Source organism: Cryptotermes secundus, unplaced genomic scaffold, assembly GCF_002891405.2.
Source record: "Cryptotermes secundus unplaced genomic scaffold, Csec_1.0 scaffold247, whole genome shotgun sequence".
NCBI lineage: Eukaryota > Metazoa > Arthropoda > Insecta > Blattodea > Kalotermitidae > Cryptotermes > Cryptotermes secundus.
The window spans coordinates 3361732-3380946 of NW_019740656.1; the positions used below are offsets into that span (position 1 = coordinate 3361732).

At 43.7% G+C, this 19215-nt stretch overlaps 1 protein-coding gene across 3 annotated transcripts in view; it reads right to left on the reverse strand.

Annotated features, from left to right (window-relative positions):
* The window catches only part of LOC111872437 (ATP-binding cassette sub-family G member 1), a 28399-nt gene extending 13476 nt beyond the window's left edge, over positions 1–14923 (reverse strand). Inside the window, exons 1-5 of one of the 3 annotated variants that reach the window (XM_023866362.2) lie at positions 14457–14923; positions 11119–11295; positions 8813–8942; positions 6380–6569; positions 4102–4247 (exon numbers count right to left, since the gene is read on the reverse strand). In XM_023866362.2, coding sequence (XP_023722130.1) covers positions 4102–4247; positions 6380–6569; positions 8813–8942; positions 11119–11224 — 572 coding nt within the window. In that variant the 5' untranslated portion in view covers positions 11225–11295; positions 14457–14923. Of the gene's footprint in view, positions 1–4101; positions 4248–6379; positions 6570–8812; positions 8949–11118; positions 11307–14456 lie in introns of all 3 variants that reach the window. The other 2 variants (XM_023866361.2, XM_023866360.2) reach the window with 2 other exon arrangements.
* Positions 14924–19215: the final 4292 nt, after the last annotated feature.

Below are 19215 nucleotides of genomic sequence, written 5' to 3' on the forward strand. Positions count from 1 at the left end.
AGTCTGTACTTAACTACGTAATTTCACTAAAAAAAATGCAACATTTTAACCCGGTTTTGGTAGATTTTTACGTGACTAACATAAGGCTACTGTGGAAGTGCCCATTTCGGTTACAACGACTTTCGTTTATAACGACACTATTTTTAGGTCCCTTTGATGACGTTATAACCAAGTTCTACTGTATATGGAAGAATATTAAGATCTCAGAGGAGCATGATGGGAGGGTGTGGGCATGGTTCAATTGACAACGGAGTTCTTATTTTTTTTTCCTTGGCACTACAGCCCCAGTGGGCCTAGGCCTACCTCCATGAAATTCTCCGTTCACTTCGGTTTTTCTAGATATTACACATTCGGTAGGACTCCTTTGGCGGGTGATCAGCTCGTCGCAAGGCCTCTACCTATACACAAACATAGAAAAACGCACACACACAAACTAAACATCCATGCCCTGAGTGGGATTCGAACCCACGATCCCGATTTCCAAGCGAGCGAAGACAGTACATGCCTTAGACCGCTCGGCTACCGTGACCGGCACGGAGTTCTTATGCTGTGTCTGAAAGATGCTTTGGGGTTGCATCATCATTAGGAAGAAACTAGATCCTGTTCTCAAAGTACAATGGGATCAGACGTCACCTCTCTTTCATAAGTTATGTACTCAAGCTACGGCGAATCTTCAGAGATGTTAGTTGTTTCTTAGTTTCTTGGGGGTGGGGTGAAACTGAGTCCACTCGGTACGTCGGCAACTTCTGGCCTATTGCACCAGTCCCGGATGTTAGATGATGAATGTGGAGCAATTGGTGGGATGAGAATTGGCAGTGGAAATGGAAGTACTCGGAGAAAACCTGTCCCAGTGCCACTTTGTCCATCACAAATTCTACATGACTTGACCTGGGCTTGAAACCGGACCGCCGTGGTGGGAAGCCGGCGAGTAACCGCCTGAGTTATGGCATGGCCCAGACGTGATTCAGTCTAAGTATATGAATGTTGTAAAATGCCTCCAGGATCCACAAAATGCCGATAATTTCTTGACTAACTGAATAAATTCTGGCTTCTCATGAAGGATTATACTTCACGCGTTAATCAGTTCGTTAGCGAAGACTAAATGTATGAAAATTCTTTGGCTTAAAATATTTCATTAGGAGGCCGCTAAAATTACTTATTTTTAAAGAAAATTAAAGGGAACCAAACCAAAGGATTAACAAAATTATTTAATAGTTGTAGCAGTTTTATGAACGCGACTATCACGGTAATTGGGGGTGTAGTGCATGTGCTAGATGGATGTGACTGATCAGCTCCACGCTCCGACTGTTGTACCCTTGGAGAAGAGTTACTGGTACCAGTCAATACGAGGCTGGGTATTTCCCTCTGATTCTTTTCTGTAAATGACCAACCGCAGAAATGCAGAGTCCGCACTGAAATACGAACAACCTACAGCCTAACACCGCTCTTTTCCAACCCGCCTTTGTTTTATCAGCTCGGTCGGAATGGTGCTATCCCTGCTACACCTGGACACTGCAAGTTCTCACAGTTCGAAATGTTAGTGTAGGTACGGGAAACCAATTGGGTCGGTTAGCATGGGACTCAGGGTAGGGGTATTCTGGGAGTTATCCAACCTGTTCTCCAAACCACATTGTTAATTTACTGTATGCTTATGCTTTAAATTATAACATGTTACTCGATCTGCAAACTGGGCCTTGGAGCGTGCAAGGATCAAGTCCCTACACTTCAGAATTGGATGAAAGTCTCTTTTTATGGAATGGCTTGCACACCCCACGCCGGGAATTCCAAAGAATTCGAATTCTCCATGGCGCGGACATGTACAAGTCATTCCATCTTCCGTAAGGAAGTTTGAACGAGGCAACTCAATCATAATGGCCCTCATTCACAGGCAATTTTAACGAGTTCTGACCTGTCCTTCTCATTGACTTTTGTAGGCGCGTCCGGTTTCCTGTACCCGAGTTAAATTTATGACTGCTCGTAAATGTCAGAACTCCGGACTTATTGGTCCTGCCAGAATCTAGAAATTTCAACATAAACACCGTATTGCACGTCCCAGACAATGAAATAGGATATTATAGATCACAATAAAGTTCCAGTAATATCGAAACATAAGACTTTTGAAGTTAAGATTACCGGGAATTAATTATAAATAAAGTTAATCGTCATTTATAATCATCCAAATAAATAAGGACTAAGACTGAACAGCGTCAAACTCATATACACGTCGCTGAGCTGGACGGGTTTTGTTACACGTGTAAATGTTACGAGGACTTTTTTACACCGGTCAGCCAAGAATTTCAAGGACACTGTTAATCGTCGAAGCCACGGGTCATGCTTCTTCCTAGAACGTGACTATCTTGAGCTTCTTCACATGTTTCCTCAGTCCATCCAGGAAAATCGGCATAGTACCTTAAATTAGATAATTAACGCTTCTTACTATCTATCTATCTATCTGTCTATCTATCTATCTATCTATCTATCTATCTATCTATCTATCTACAGCTCTTTTGTTGGACCTTTGCCGCTTTTTCAGTTTATTAATCTATATACAATAGGTAGGACTCCTTGGACGGGAGATCAGCCCTTCACAAGGCCGCTACCTAAACACAGAATAAAAGGAAACAGACATCCATGCCTAGAATGAGATTCGAGCCCACGATTCCAGGGTTGGAGCGGGCGAAGACGGTTCATGCCTTAGACCACGGGGTCACTGGAATCGGCAGGTCTTCTTGCTGTATTCTTAAAATGAATTTAATCCCCCGTGTGGAGGCGGGTTCGAATACCTCCACCGTGACCCTGCGAGTCGTAGGAGGCGACGAAAAGGGAAGTCTCAGATCTGAGACAGTAAAATATGGTCGCGAGTCGCAAGGGACTCAGACCCGAGAAAGACTGCGCTGCCAAGGACCAGCAGCATGTAAAAAAGACAGACCCGTCCTCTCGTTAGAGAGGGTGCCCCACAAAAACAAGACCGTAACTGTCAAACAGTAATAAATACCTGTTCATGAGCCCCAGATGGGGTTCGATGCAAGGACTTACTGACTGACTGACCGTCAGTCGCAATGTGAATTAACAGCGACAAAATGGAGAGTATGGGATGGTTCAGCAGTTGCGAGTACAAGAACGAGAATGGAGCGCATTGGAACCAGGAGTACAGAAGAGTACAAGAGGTCTGCCTGTGAGGATTCACGTATAGAGTGCGTGCTGTAGTGCAGTGATATTGGGAGTGTGTGATTCAGTGAGACTTTTATAGTTCCCGTGAAAACTGCTGCAGATAGAGTAAAGAGATCAGGGTGTAGTGACTGTAAATTGCGTAAATCAGTAATAGTGTTATAATCAATTGCAGTTACGACCTGTAGGTTGTAAATAAAACCAATTACCAATCCAAACCCGTCTCTCAGTCGCCCAAACACGTTACAATGCCTTAGACCGTGCGACAACTGCGATCAGCGCCTGAAGGACTAGGCCTCTTTATTTATGCAGCCCAATGACAGGGTGGCCCAGTTATTCCCCCCCCCCCAGGCACTGGGTATATCCTCTCTTTGAAATACTCAGAATTTATAAGAATATTAAGAAGACCGCCTCTGTGGTGTAGTGGTCAGAGTTCCTGGATACAGATCCAGAGGTCCGGGTTCGATTCCCGGCGCTACCAGATTCTTTCGGAGAAGTAGTCGGTCTGGAACGGGATCCACTCAGTCTCGTGAGGATACTTGAGGAGCTATTTCAAGGAAGTAGCGTCTCCGGTCTAGAAAACCGAAATTAACGGCCATGGGGATTCGTTGCGCTGACCACGCGACACCCTCTATCCGCTAAAGTTTGGATCAACTTCACCGACAAGCGGCGGTCGCTCTGTCGTTATAGTTCGCTTGCGGACTCAAATCACGGAGTTTTTTTATTAAGAAGAAATAGAAAACAAAATCATATTACGTTTTGACTAAGAATTATATAAAAGAGTGTGAGGTAATGCAATGTTGTGTCCAAATTCTGAACCAGTGTCACGGAATGTCCCTTCTTCTTCTTTCACCACAGCAATCTTCTTAATTCGTGCAGTCACTACAGTGCCTTAAGACTTCCAACATGGCGGATCTGCACAGATATCCTCACCTGGTTGGTTCGTCGAAAAACATAACCGGAGGGTTGGTCAGGAGCTCCTGCCCGATGGACAGCCTCTTCTTCTCTCCGCCAGACAGCTTCCCTACCCGCGTTTCCGCTGCCTTCCTCAGGCCCAACAGCTCCAAAATATCATTTATCTGCCACAACAAAAATGGACATGTAATTATGTTTCTCATAGTCTGCACACTACGCATGTGCAGGGACAACAGAGCTGAAACACATAGGATGAAAGGTTATGTACTGGATTTATTTCACTTTTGTTCATTATTATTATTATTATTATTATTATTATTATTATTATTATTATTAACTCACTTTCCTTATTCTAAAAAATGAAAAGAAGTTTATGAGATCACCTTGCAGTCTGTCTCTCTCTATATCCTTTCATGTCTGTCCATCTATCTGTGTATTCCCCCTAATTTTTATTAGGAGAAAATAACCTTCCTGTCTTCTTGTCTCCCTAATTTTTTTTAAATGCTTTTGAGATCACCTTACTGTCTGTGTATCCCCCTCCTTACTATTGCTAGGCAACGGCAACGGGTCTTTGCAGGTTATTACATGATATCAATATTTGTCTGTGTAGTCCCTAATTATTTCGTTTTCAGTACGGTCCGTGACGTATCAAAGTAAAGCAGGCTATTGTTCTTCACAGAACTTATTATTATTAATATCATTTAGCGGATAGAGGGTGTCGCGTGGTCAGTGTAACAAATTCCCACGGCCGTTAATTTCGGTTTCTAGACCGGCACTAACTTCGCTGACGAGCAACGGTCGCTCAGTCGGTATAGTTCGTTTGCGGACTAAAGTCACGGAGTTTGTTTCTTATTTTTATTATTATTGCATTGGTGGAATGATAACTGTCGGGGGAAGGGTGAGAAGGAAGTCCTCGGGGTAAGTCCCGTCTCAGTGACTATTTATCCACCACAAATCCCACGTACACTGCCGTGGTATTGAACCCGAATCTCTGCGATGAAAAGTCGACGACTGACAGCCTGATCTCTGGGAGAGCCGTAAATTCATTAGGCTCAGAACAAGGCTCGGTGCTTTTGTGAACGTGGTAATGAATAATGTTGATTTCTATTGTATGATACAGAGTAGTCTGGTAGTTTCGAAGGAAATTTTTGCCTCTGTCTTCAGGGAAGTGACGTGAGTTAAGTGTAGAGAAAGTGGTTCTGATACTGGCTGAGAGGAGTGGAACTCGAGACCCAAAGTAACAAGAGTAAGGAGAGACGGGCCATTTTCAAGTGTAGATAAGTTGTGATAGCTAATGGCTGTGTGAGAGCCGTTTCGTGGTAGAAGGAAGCCAGTGGAGTCGGGCTAAGGAAACACTGGACCTCAACATTTACCAGAGCACATGGCGTCACATCCCAGATGACGACATCCCTTACAGTTACCTTCATCAGAACGTCAGATCTCGCGGTAATGGCACTTGGAGTTTCGTAAAAAGTGCTAACTCGCTTGACAAGCTGAGCGACAATCAGCCCTTCAAGAAGGTCTCGGCTCCATGGGGGTGAACATAAGAGCCCGTACCCCCCACCTTATATCATTAAAACTAAAAAACAAATTCCGTTGCCTGTAGTCCGTAAACGAACTATACCGACCTAGCGACCGTCGCTTGTCGGCGAAGTTAATGCCAACTTTAGCGGATAGAGGGTGTCACGTGGTCAGCGCAACGGATCCCCACGGCCGTTAATCTCGGTTTTGTAGACTGGCCCATAAAAACTATTTTTTTTATGTATTTCTTGGGTTGGGGTGAGACTGAGTCCACTTGGTACGTCGGCCACTAACTGGCCTGTTCTACCAGCCCCGGATGATAGATGATGATGATTGTGGAGCAATCTATCCGCCTGTCTGTACATGGCTGTACAGCCCTTGTGGTCCTTGGCCGCTTTCTCAGTATCTTAACCTATACACAACCGGTAGGACTCCTTGGACGGGATATCAGCTCGTCGCAAGGCCGCTACCTACACACAAAACAACACAAACACGGAATAAATACCCACAGGAATCCATGCCTCAAGTCTGATTCGAATCCACGATCCCAGTGTTCGAGCGGGCGAAGACGGTTCATGCCTTAGACCGCGCGGCCACTGTGACCGACGTGCGGAGCAGTCGGTGGAATGAAAATTTACAGAGGAAACTGTAGCACTCGGAAATAACCTGTCTCAGTGCCGCTTTGTCCACCATAAATCCCACATGACCTGACATGGGCCCGAAACCGGCGACTAACCACCTGGAAACAAATGTTGCAACGTTTGTGAGAGCGTACCATGTCATTTTTTTCCCGCGTTGTGACCTTGGCGTTTAGTTTGAAGCTGGCGGCGACTGCAAGAGTCTCTCTCGTGGTTAGGAGGTCCATGAGGTAGCAGTTCTGCGTGATGTAGCAGGATTCTCTGCGGAACTCTTCAGTGTTCCTCTCAACACCGTTCACGGTGATGTAACCAGTCACTCCACTACTCCTGTAAATAATTACAGAACATATGACAAGAGTCACGAGGCCACCACGGTGTGAAGGACGAATGTAGATAAGGCTCCACTTATTCTTGCTATGAACCGAATGCCATAATTTTGCAGTCGGCATTCCTGACCCGTATTCGAAACGTAAGTAACATGTACAGTCGCGTATAATTTAAAAAGTGTGTGGAGGGAATTCCCTACAAATATTTCTTGACTACGTAGTTCAACTAAGATACCAAGAGATGTCACATCTGTCAGGTACAGAAGGCTGGAGGGGAATTGCCTAGGCCTTCTTTGTACATACATTTTCTAAAATAAAAAAAAAAGATCTTAGAGGATAGAAATTTTCAACGCTTGGCGCCTCATAGGGGGGGAAACTGCCCCAGTTTCACTGAATCCACCCCCAGTCTCAATAAGAATTCACTTAGCAATGGAACCGGACTTCCGCGAAGAGAAGGCGGCCTCTAATCGCTATTTACGTGTAATCTGCAGCCTAGTGGTCAGAGTTCCTGGCTACAGATCCAGAGGTCCCGGGTTCGATTCCCGGCGATACCAGATTTTCTGAGAAGTAATGGGTCTGGAAGGGGGTCCACTCAGCCTCGTGAGGATAATTGAGGAGTATTTCAACGAAATAGCGGCTCCGGTCTAGAAAACCGAAATTAACGGTAGTGGGGATTCGTTGCGCTGACCACGCAACACCCTCTACCCGGTAAAGTTGACACTTCGTCGACAAGCGGCGGTCGCTCTGTCGGTATAGTTCGCTTGCTGACTGAAGCCACGGAGTTTTTTCTATACACTTTAGTATATTTTTGTATTTTTCCAGAACTGACGTTTCTTTGAAACGAAATTGCTGTGTTTTTGTAAAATTCTCTTCTGTCATCAGAAATTCCACCAGTGTAACTATCAAGTAAAAATCATCATCATCATCATCAGCAGCAGCAACAGCATTTGTAAAAACAGTCCTAATTAAGCCATAGCTTTCCTTAGAAAATTCTATCATGTTTGCAGTTTGGTTTTCACTTCTTTACATTTCGCAATAATAAATTACTTACAGAGCAAGGGCGTCACCCTTAGCGTTCAACCCCCAAGCCTGGAGGACCAGATATCTGTATTTATGTCCCCCAGGAACAGGATGCTCAAGTTATATCCCCAGGCACCGGGTTTCCTTTGCGTCGCCCTTTGCGTCATGTCGCAGACATCGCCTGTTGACTGTTACGTGGCTTGACGCAGGAAGGTGTGCGACCTACCTTAGTGTTTAATTAGTTAAGCACAGGGGCAACTTTACTTTTTGCTGTTTATTAATCATTGTTTCTACATACTTCGTATGGGCCTGATCTTTTTCACAGCTCAAGGCCTCTCGAAGTCTAAACTGGACTTGAGGGGCAGACAAAATTTACTTCAATAAAAGCAAGTGACTGGCCAGACTGGTGACAACTCGGATAGCAATCAATATCTGCTGTGAGTTATGGCCCTGATGCTTGGGTGTCACTTTCGGGTGGCGACACATCCTATACTTGAATGTCAAATGAACCTGTCCAGGGTTTACTTGCACCTTACTTGATATTCCATTCGATTCAGAAACCACGCATAAATATTACTTAAATTTATACCGTCTTATGTGTACAATTTACATTTGATAGAACGGAGGACGTTAGCTCTGAGACAAACGTTAAAAAGGTGAAAGTAAGGGCACACTTAACAACCCCCAACATTATACTTCATCGCCCCCCGCCCCCTCCTGTTTTAACCTTTGTTACAATTTGAGAAAACCACTAAAATTTATATTCCTGTAACCGGTCGTGGAGGCCTATAGACTTATGAGACGTCGAGGCCCTCACGTTTTCTCTTGACAATCTCCTCACATATGATGACGAGGTTGTCAGCCTTATGCTCCGGCCGCCCTTTACCCCCAGGAATATTCCTGGTACTCCCGGTGATGTCACTGAATTTTCAATTGACCTAATCCTTCCAGCCTCACTATGGTCCTGGATTCGACTCAGCTTATAACAGAAATGAGTACCAGGAATCTTCCTGAGGCTAAAGATCGGCCGGCGTGTAAGGCTTACAAGCGCATCTCCATCTGGACTGGACCCCGTTCTAGATCCACTACTCAGAAAATCTGGTAGCTCCGGTAATCGAACCCGGACCTCTGGAATTTTAGCAACTGAAATGATGGCCTTAACTTGCTACGCGCAAACCATTCAAGTGCACTCAATGCTCGAAAAATAAACTGTAGGGTACTCACTTAAATCCTGAGAGTACGTTCAGGAGGGAGGATTTGCCTGCTCCTGAAGGCCCAAGGATTGCTGTTAGGCGTCCGGATCGGAACTCCCCATTTACACCTCGTAGAATCACTTTCGGCTGTTCCTGTCTTGCTGAAACTTAAACATGCACTGTGTGTACCCGGGGCTCACAATGTTAAACTGAACCTACCGTAACACACAGTTTAACCCCGAGAGAGAGAGAGTTAAGGAGCAATAGAATAATAGCTGAAAGGGGAAATTCATGGAACAACTCAGAAACACTTTATTTCGGGCAAAGGAAGAACGTCGTTGTTTTAGAGGGTTCCCAGGGTTCGCTCCCTTGCCCTTCTGATAAGGGTGGAGTGAAAGTGAAGGGGTTAGAATGCTTAGAAACAGTGGATAAGATCTAAGAAGTTTGTGACGATGGTACAGTAATATAAAGACGAGTATTATGTTTCTGGACACTATCCATCAATCTGTTTATTTTTCAAAACACAACGTTTCAGAGACTGGATTCTGTCCCCCTGTCTCCGGAGATAGGGACTAGCTCTAGGGATTGGGCCCAAATGAGTAAGTTCCACTTGAAGACAGAGACAGTATCCAGTCTCCGAAACGTTATGTTTTGAAATATAAACAGGACAGAGTTTTTAGATAAAAACAGGACGATGGGTAGTGTCCAGAAGCACAATATTAGTATTAGTATTAGAAACAGTGGTCTTGATAACTGTTTCGAATATCGGCCGTGTCGCGGATAATTCTGACAGGTGTTTTTCATAGTTTTCGTCAGTTCCTCCAAGCACATGTCGACATAATCTGAAATTGTACCTGAGACCTCCGTGTACTGCTTGTTACCGAACCATTATCCGATTTATAATCCCCTCATTCTGTGTTATCTAATCTAAAAGTGTTAAATAAAGTAAGAAAAAAAAATAAGTTCTCCTTTTTTAGGTTCAGGTGACCTCCTCTGCCTCCTGTCATCATGTAACATCTACTAACAGAATAAACTATATTTAATTCAGGATATCCAACTTCAGATCACTGAAGGGTCGCATTATACCGTAGGACAGGCGATCCCCAATTTTCTGATAAGGTGGCCTCCTAAAATTAACATAAAATTACGCGACAAGCCCAATGTTGGGAAATATTTGCGATATTAGAATGTAAAGCTATCCCTGTAACAGCCGTGGAGACCTATAGTTTTGTGAGACTTCGAGGCTCCCACATTTTCTAGAAAATCGGCTCACAGATGGCGGTGAGGTTGTCAGCCTTACGCGCCGGCTGCTCTTTACACCCAATGAAGATTCCTGGTACTTATTTCTATTGGAGGCTGAGTCGACCCCAGGGCGATGGTGTGGCCGGAAGGATTAGGTCAACTGGAAAATCCAGTGATCTCATCGGGACTCGAACCCGCGACCTTCCAGTTTGTAACATAGCGCCTCAACTAAGTACGCTTCCGCGTGCCCCTAGCAATTCCTCTATTGTTATAGGAACGGCAATTCTTCTATTATTGCCTCTGTATTCGTTTCCTAGAGAATGTGTTTAGTGACCCGTTGCCTAGCAATGAATTATTTCGTCATATTATGATCACCCCCTCGTTGGTGTCTCCACCTTATCGTGGTGAGGGTGTTTGAGTATGCCAAGGACCCTGAGAGCTATACCAGCGGTAGCGTAGCTACTGGCAGGGCCTCCCTTGCTGGACAGGTCAAAGGGTAGGCATCAGACGAAGAGAGAGACCGAAAACTGATGCCGGAAGCAGCGTCATCAGCGGCGACTTGAAGCACAGAGAAAATGATGCTCGAGATGGTTCAAGTTCGTATAGCAACAGGCGTGACCAGAGTGGTTTGAACGGCTGTTGTACTGCGATGTGGAAAGCAAATGGAAAAACTACCACATTATCACTATTCCTGGATAGTCTCTTTCCAAAAACAGAAGATCGCATTAAGTGGAGAAACTGTTTTGGAAGAGGCTGTGGACCTGTCATCTGACAGATTACTGATGAATGAATGAATGAATTATGATCACAGAATCATGCTGCTCTCATATTTTTCTGTTATGTATTAGGTGATATTTGAAATTTACGAAACACTTTTCGTAGAACTTTCTCAACCTCACTCGATACCTTTCTTCAGACAGTAGGAAAGCATCAACATACGTTTTGGGGGGAAAGAAAGACGTATTCCCTGGCTGCATAAATACAAATGAAGGGACACATGCTGTTTGTTCCGCTATTTATAGAGCCCTGTGTGTTAATGCATAAACTTATGCATAATCATCTTTAATAATGTTAATATTTTTTATCTGAACTTACCTTTATTTTCTTGAACAGAATAGCAGAGATTTCTGAATCCTATATTCTTATGGTGATGGCATTTCTTGATTTCTTGCGATCTCCGAAACTTTGTCTGGTTTTCCATGATTCAGTTATTTAAATTTCCCGTTTACGCTCTGAGTGCTGCATGTAGTTTCCACACTGCTTATGCAATACCTGCACAAGAACTGATTACGTAAGAACGCAGTTAATTCCGGGGGGAAAAGTGACATAAAGCTGCGTATAGCGGTTGAAAAGTTTTGTGTACCTACGGGAAAATCGTACTTCAACCTGTATAAACTACTGATGTACGAAACTAGTAAAGGGTCTGAAGAGTATAACCTTCTCGAACGTGACTCCGTATATTTTGGTAAAATGTTGCCTTTTCCTCCTTTCTCATGTACGTACCACGATAAAGTACTATGATCGTGAAAGAAAACTGGTCATGAGATTTTGAAAGAGCCGGGATAGCTCAGTCGGTATAGCGACTAGCTACGGGCTGGACGACCGAGGTGTCGGAGTTCGAGTCCCGGTAGGTTCAAGAATTTTCTCTTCTCCACGTCTTCCAGACCGGCTCTCGGGTTCACACAACCTCCTATCCAATGGGTACCGGGGGCTCTTTCCTCGGGGGTAAAGTGTCCGGGGCGTGAAGCTGATCACTCACCTCCAGCTAGTGACGAGATCAAGAAAATGTGGATCTATACATCCACTCCCCCATACGCCTTCATGGCGTAGTGCTTGAAGCCGTTGAGCACAGAGACAACTTTGTCCCTACTTATACGTTTTGAGGACATATGAATAAGAAAATTGGTTTCTGTCTGTCTGTCTGTCTGTCTACAGCTGTAGCCCAAAGGCCTGGACGCAATTTATTTATGAGCTTGTCCCTAACAGGTCCGTGATCGGCGAACAGAAACATTCTGTCTCTAAAAATAAGAGCCTTTCATAGGAGCACCAAAACAAAAATTTTCAATTTTCTGATAAACTGGTTAAACTACTTTCATTAAATTTCAGTAATTTATGAAGACCATGTCCCTAAAAGAAACTCTATAGGCGGTATCTTCAGGAAACCAACGGTACGCCATCTATATGCGCTGCGATAACGCAGTTGCTGTAGCGAGCTACAGGTTGGAGGGCCCAGGGTTCCGAGTTCGAGTCTCAGAGGGATTAATTTTTTCTCCTCTCCACATCGTCGAGCTCTGGGGCCTATACAACCTACTATTCAATGGGTACAGGGGGAAAAGCGGTAGGGGCGTGAATCTCACTACTAATCTCCAGCTAGTGCCGAAATTAAGAATACGCGGATCCACATGTCCACTCCCCCGTACGCCTTCATGACATAGTGCTTAATAGTTAAGCACAGGAACCAATTTACCTTATCTTACGCCCTCTATATGTTCAACGTCTTTGGACCGATGTTGTTCGTGTACTCCGTCACATCCTAGGAAATATATTCGCTTCAAGTTCACTGCCGCGAGAAGTCATATACTTCACTGAAGACTTTGTCTGGTTGAGAGGCAGAATTGTGTAAAGTCTGAGCACCTTCAGCAGTATTTTCATTGGCTTTAAGTATATTACTCTGACACATTACGAAGTGTTTTTTTTCAAACCCTTATCTCGCGGATTAGTTCGACTTCGAACACCCAGGATCTCTGCGCTCAAGCAGGCGAAGACATGTGATGCCTTGGGCAGCGCGGCCACTGTGATCAGCATTTACATAATTACATCGAACAAATGTACACTTACTCTGAACTCAGTAGCACAAATTGTAGTGTATTTCTTTTACTTAAACATTTCCCTTTATTGACTCGAACTCCGACCTCATCGGTAGGCAGTCGCTATACCGACTGAGTGAGCCGGGATAGCGCGGTCGGTATAGCGACTGCCTATGTGCAGGTGCCTGAGTTCGAGTTCCGGTAGGGTCCATATCGTCCAGAGGGTCCAGACCGGCTCTGGGGCCCACCCAACCTCCTATACAATGTGTACCGAGGGCTCTTTCCCATGGGTAAAGCGGCAGGGGCGTGAAGCTAACCACTCACCTCCAGGTAGTGCCGAAGTCAAGAAAATGTGGATCTATACATCTACTCCCCCATACGCCTTCATGGCATAGTGCTTAATTAGTTAGGTTAGTTAAGTTTAGACATCGTACTTCACGGTCATGTGGTTATCGTTTGGGCAGCCACGTATTTAGGGCGAAATATCCTGACCCATATTCTTAGTGATTTTACTCAGTTCTTCCAGACAATACTGTGTTATTTTTCTCAGTTCGTCATCCACAATCATCTTCCTTTCGATGCAACATAAGAAGTTGGGAAACGTCTTTAAATGAACAGTTTAGTACATCCATTTTTATTACTTCTTTGCTTATTGTTGGAGAAAACTGCATAATGAGGAGCTTCATAACTTGTACTCTTCTGCAAGTATAAGTAGAATGATCAAGTCAGGAGGATGAGATGGGCAGGGCATGTAGCACGAATGGGGGGAGAAGAGGAATGCATATAGGATATTGGAGGGAAAAGCCAGAAGGAAAGCAACCACTGGGAAGTTCCAAGCGTAGGTGGGTTGATAACATTAAGATTGATCGTAGAGAGATAGAATGGGATGGTATGGATTGGATTGATCTGGCTCAGGATAGGGGCCAGTGGAGGAATCTTGTGAACACTACAATGAACCTTCTGGTTCCATAAAATGCTGTCAAGTTCTTGAGTGGCTGCAGAATTGGCGGCTCCTCCAGAAGGGCTCAGCTCCATCGGTGAGTGTTTATTTACCGACACTGCCAGCACCCGAAGTTATGTAGCGTCGAACAGTAGGAAGACCGGCGAATAATAAAATGGAGAGGATGTGGGAGGAAGAAAGTTTCATATAATTTGAGAAGCCACCCCGAGATTTGCCTGGAAACACTGAGGAGAATCACGAGAAGCCTCAATCAAGATAGCCGGCGTTTTTGGCGGGATTTGAATCGGGGACCATCCGAATTCATAGCAGCGAATTTAATCTAAATAGTATATTCGTACATGAATACAATTGTAAGAGATTCCATAGTTTCATATTGGCGCTGGATGGGGGAAATAAACAGCCATTTTCGTCCCCCTAAACTTTTGGAAATCATGATTTAAAAGAAAAGAACAAATTATTATTACATAAAAATTAAAGTATTTAAATAATTCTTCTTGTATCTAATACTTACAGTTATCAGTAAAAACAGTCTTAAGTAGCTAAAATGGCAATTTTTAAGATATTTTCTCTCTACTTCTCCTTGGACGAAATGCCTGGCACTCAAACTGACAAATTTAGTGCCCTCAGGTGGCACGAAAGAGAATTTAAAACACAATACTACTTACGGCATAACAAAATATCCACCAGCTGGGGTCAAAATAATCAGTCGTGTTCACTGGCTTTATAACAAAATGGCAACACTGCACGAACATACAGAATTACTCGTAATTTCCGGCATTATTTGGAATTTAAATCACTTCCATATCGTCAGAAACGCAGTGTTCTCACTAACAACGGCTAATTTGAAACTGCAACTGCCTTAGGAAGTGCTGTCTTTTATACAAGACAGAAGTTGCACTACCTGGAATATAAGCAGATACTGCGTGAGTCATCTGTTATCTTCCAATCGCCTACCCTGCACACAGCACACTGCCAAGGTAGCACCTATCGCGAGGAAACTGCTTGTGACGTCAAGTAACAATGGACTGATATAAGATTCGATTTTTTTATTACACTTATAAGAGTGGCTGTGTTACAAGTGTGCAACATTATTCTTCCAAAAGATGCAGAGTGTAGTTTTATAAGTGCTGATAACCAACTAAAGTAACGTTTGTTAGACTGTGTTTTTATTTCTCATGTAGATTTATCTAACGTCGCTGCCGATAGTTGACTGATGATCAATAACGAATTTAGCGTAGAGCTCCGCGGGAGGGAATGAGAGAGGAATACTAACTCGTTATGTCACGTGTATATCTGAATTTGAAACAACCTTTATTTATTTATTTAAAGTTATTTTTTTGGCAGCAGTTTTTTTAGACAACACACTGTAGCATTTTAATACATCTAGCAGACTGCAAAGAATGTGAACTTCTGAATACATGTTGAACATTATTCCATTTTTCCATAATTTTTTTTTGGAAGTAATTCTCAAAAAATTACGCATTGAAGTACATATTTAGTGAGACTGAAGATATGAAGATCTGCTTTCACTTTGCATGCGAGTCCATGGGTCCTTAAACATTATGGCCAACTAAGATATTCGTAGAATGAAAATATTTATGAATAACATTGTCACGTGTTTGAGTGACTGTAGACGGGGTTTGGAATGTTGACTCGATTTATTGACCACTTATACATTTACGATTCATGACTACACTTTCAGATCACTGACACACACATATATTAGTGTTCTCAGTCTCCACTAGTCGTTTTATGGCAACGGATTTTAACACAGGAACTATAACAGTCTCACAAACTTACACATAAATTCTTCTCTTCACAGGCTGACTTTCAACTGAGCACTCTTTTAACTAACTGGTTGCCCCAAACCGTCCCTGTCATAACATTCCGGCACGGACCACATAGAAAACACTGTTCTTCTGTACTATTGTTGCGTTCGTGTCTGTTCCTGCGGGAACGTGTTTACCGAGCCGTTGCCTAAAAACAACTCTTGTATATTTTCTTATCTCGCAGTCGTTGCATAGTAACGGCTCTACAGGTTACAATATGAAGGAGGCGGCTTTATTGTTTAACATGAAAGCAATACATTTTTTTTCGTAACAGACTGTCGGAATGTTGATAACTGTCGTACATACTGGAGCTTTGCAGGACAGAAGTGGTTGCCCTCTGGCCCCCTCCGGCTGGCGACAGTAAAGCCACAACACATTGTCCTGGTTTATTTTTTATTATCATTATTATGCAGATAGACTGGACTTTGAAGTCGCAAAGATACAGTTCAGTCGGTATAGCGAGGAACTATTGTCTGGACAGCCGGTGTTCTATTCACGGCAGGGGCAAGAAATGTTTCTTTGCGTTACACTGTCCAGAGACAGCCTCTGTGGTCTAGTGAACAGAGTTCATGGCTACAGATCCAGAGGTTCGGGTTCGATTCTCGGCGCTACCAAATTTTATGAGAAGTAGTGGGTCTGGAACGGTGTCCACTCAGCCTCGTGAGGATAATTGAGGAGCTATTTCAAGAAAATAGCGGCTCCGGTCTAGAAAACCGAAATTAACGGCAGTGGGGATCCGTTGCGCTGACCACGCGACACCTTCTATCTGCATAAGTCGGCACAAATTTGGCCGACAAGAGGCGGTCGCTCGGTCGGTATAGTTCTCTTGCGGACTACAGGCCACGGAGTTGTCTTTGTACTCTGTCCAGACAGTCTGCGGTTCCATTCAGCCTTCTATCCAATGAGTACCGGAGGTTCTTTCCCTGGAAGTTAAGTGCCCGGTATGTGTAGCTGATTACTCACCACCATCTAGCCCTAAGGTCAAGAATTGTGGAGCTGTTCCTCCATTCCCCAACACGTCTTCATGGCGTGGTGCTTAATTAATTAAGCACAGGGATAAATGTATACATATGTATATGTATACATGGGATGATGAGAGAGGAATATGAGCTGAAAAGTACGGCAGATGTTTCTGTAATTCATCTGTGAATGCAAGTCTGACTTGTTAGGCCTATTGTCGTTCCCAAATACAGCGGGGTTGCTTTTTATGCTAATTTGAAATAGTGCGATATAAAGCAAACGTATTTGGGCACGAGGTAGCGTAGTTGGTTGAGGCAATATGCTACAAGCAGGATGGTCGCGGATTCAAGTCCCGATGGGGTCATTGGTTTTTTTTCTCAATTGATCTAATCCCTCCAGCCGCACTATGACCCTAGAGTCGACTCAGCCTCTAACAGAAATGAGTACCAGGAATCTTCCTGGGAGTGAAGGGCAGCTGGCGCGTAAGGCTGATAACCTCACCGCCATCTGTGAGCCGATTGTCTAGATAAAATATGGGAGCCCCAACGTCTCATAACTCTTTGGGCTTCCACGGCCTGTTGCAGGGATACCTTTACCTTTTATAAAGCTTAACAGGAACTCACTCTATGCGCAAAGTTTGAAGTAATCCGAATTTGTTCCTAAGAGAACTTGTCTTGAATTATGGCAGGTCTTCAGGAACGCATCCTTCGCACAAAATGCGAGCACAGTCTCTTTGAATTTTACCACATTTTCAAAGGATTTATTGCTGTAATTACTGAGATTATTGTCTTGTGCGACACGACGCCATTTTGATGACAGCAGAACTTTGATTCCTGGCGTTCAGGTTTACAGAGCGTCACATTTCAGACGATCATAACTTACAGTTGCTCAGCAATCTCTTCCTTTGCTAAGACCTTGAAGACTACAATAAGAAGGTCCGGTTTGCTTTCGTTAACAAATGGGGCCACTGAGTTCATTGACGTATGTCTGACTAAAGCGCACGGTCAGTTTCTTTTTTTTATCGATTCTCGTGGTCGTGACCGGTCGTGACAAATGTTGCCAGTAATGGATGACGAAGTTATATTAAAAATGATAATTGCAGGTCTCTGCTTGTGAGGCAGGAAACTATGTATCGATTATATAACTCTTCTAAGGGAGCCGAAATGTAAGTGAACTGGCCACACAGTAATTTGATGTTGGCTGAATCTCTGTTATAACAGTAACTGATGAAAATTTATATGAGCGTATGTATCTTCAACTTCAAGTTTCTTACAGCAAAATTTAAAAAATTATTTACGGTACAAGAATGACTTGTGCACCAATCATATGCAGATTTTTTTTTTTTTTTTTCAGATTTGACCATGGATTCCGGCAGTGGGGCAAGTCAGGAATATGTTTCCCTCAATTTTCTTAGTAGATGAAGTTGAAAAAGAAGAAATATATTAAATACAGTGGAAATGATCTCGAAAATGTTTATGGTACCATCATTGTTTCAATATATGAACCAAATGTCTAGGACGACCCGTGGAAACCGTCCTGAACGGCTTAAACGAAAGTTTATAAGCAAATTTGTGTTTGTCACGGAGCCAGACCGATTTTGTTTCTACTCACTCGTAGTAGACCCAGTGGAGTCCGGACGTAAGGCGAGTGGTGCGGCAGTCCGCAGTTCCACGCTTCGACAGTGCGCGATACGCAATAGTTTTTTTTTTCTTGGCACTACAGCCCCAGTGGGCCTAGGCCTACCTCCATGAACTTCTCCGTTGACTTCGTTTTTCTTGATGTTACACATTCGGTAGGACTCCTTGGGCGGGTGATCAGCTCGTCGCAAGGCCTCTACCTGTACAATAACACAGAAGAACGCACACACACAAACTAAACATCCATGCCCTGAGTGGGATTCGAACCCACGATCCCGGTTTCCAAGCGAGCGAAGGCAGTGCATGCCTTAGACCGCTCGGCTACCGTGACCGGCATGCGCAATATTTATTGTGCACAGTCCAAACTTTGAGGGTGTTAAATCATAATGAGTGTTTTAATTCCAGTTCTTAAGTCGATTTACTTTCAATTGATATTTCTACCTGTGTTTCCATTAATGTTCATTATTAGTGCGTTTTGATTACATTAACTTTGACACTGGTAGCATCATTAAATAGAAGAGAAACTGGCCTCCGTGTTTCCGTCATGTTCATTATTAATACCTGTTAAGTATATTCTCGACACTAGCAGCGTCGTTAAATAACAAACTTTAAACTTTGAAAAGTCACATTCCCAGTTTGACATTGTTATGGGAAAGCATAATATTGTTGCTAGCAAAGTAATGAAATTGCTAGGGCCGCGCCATAATTCAAGCGGTTAGTCCCTGGCTTCCCACCGCGGCGACCCGGGTTCGATCCCGGGGTCTGGTAAAGTGGGATTTGTGGTGGACAAAGTGGCGCTGGGGCAGGTTTTCTTTCAGTATTTCGGTTTCCCCTGCCAATCTTCATTCCACCAATTGCTCCACAATCACCCTCACCTATCATCTGGGGCTGGTACAATAGGCCAGATGTGGCCGCAATACGAGGGACTTAGTCCCATCCCACAAAAAGAAAACACGAAATTACTACAGAAACCGAAAAGTCGCTGCCGAGATTGTAAA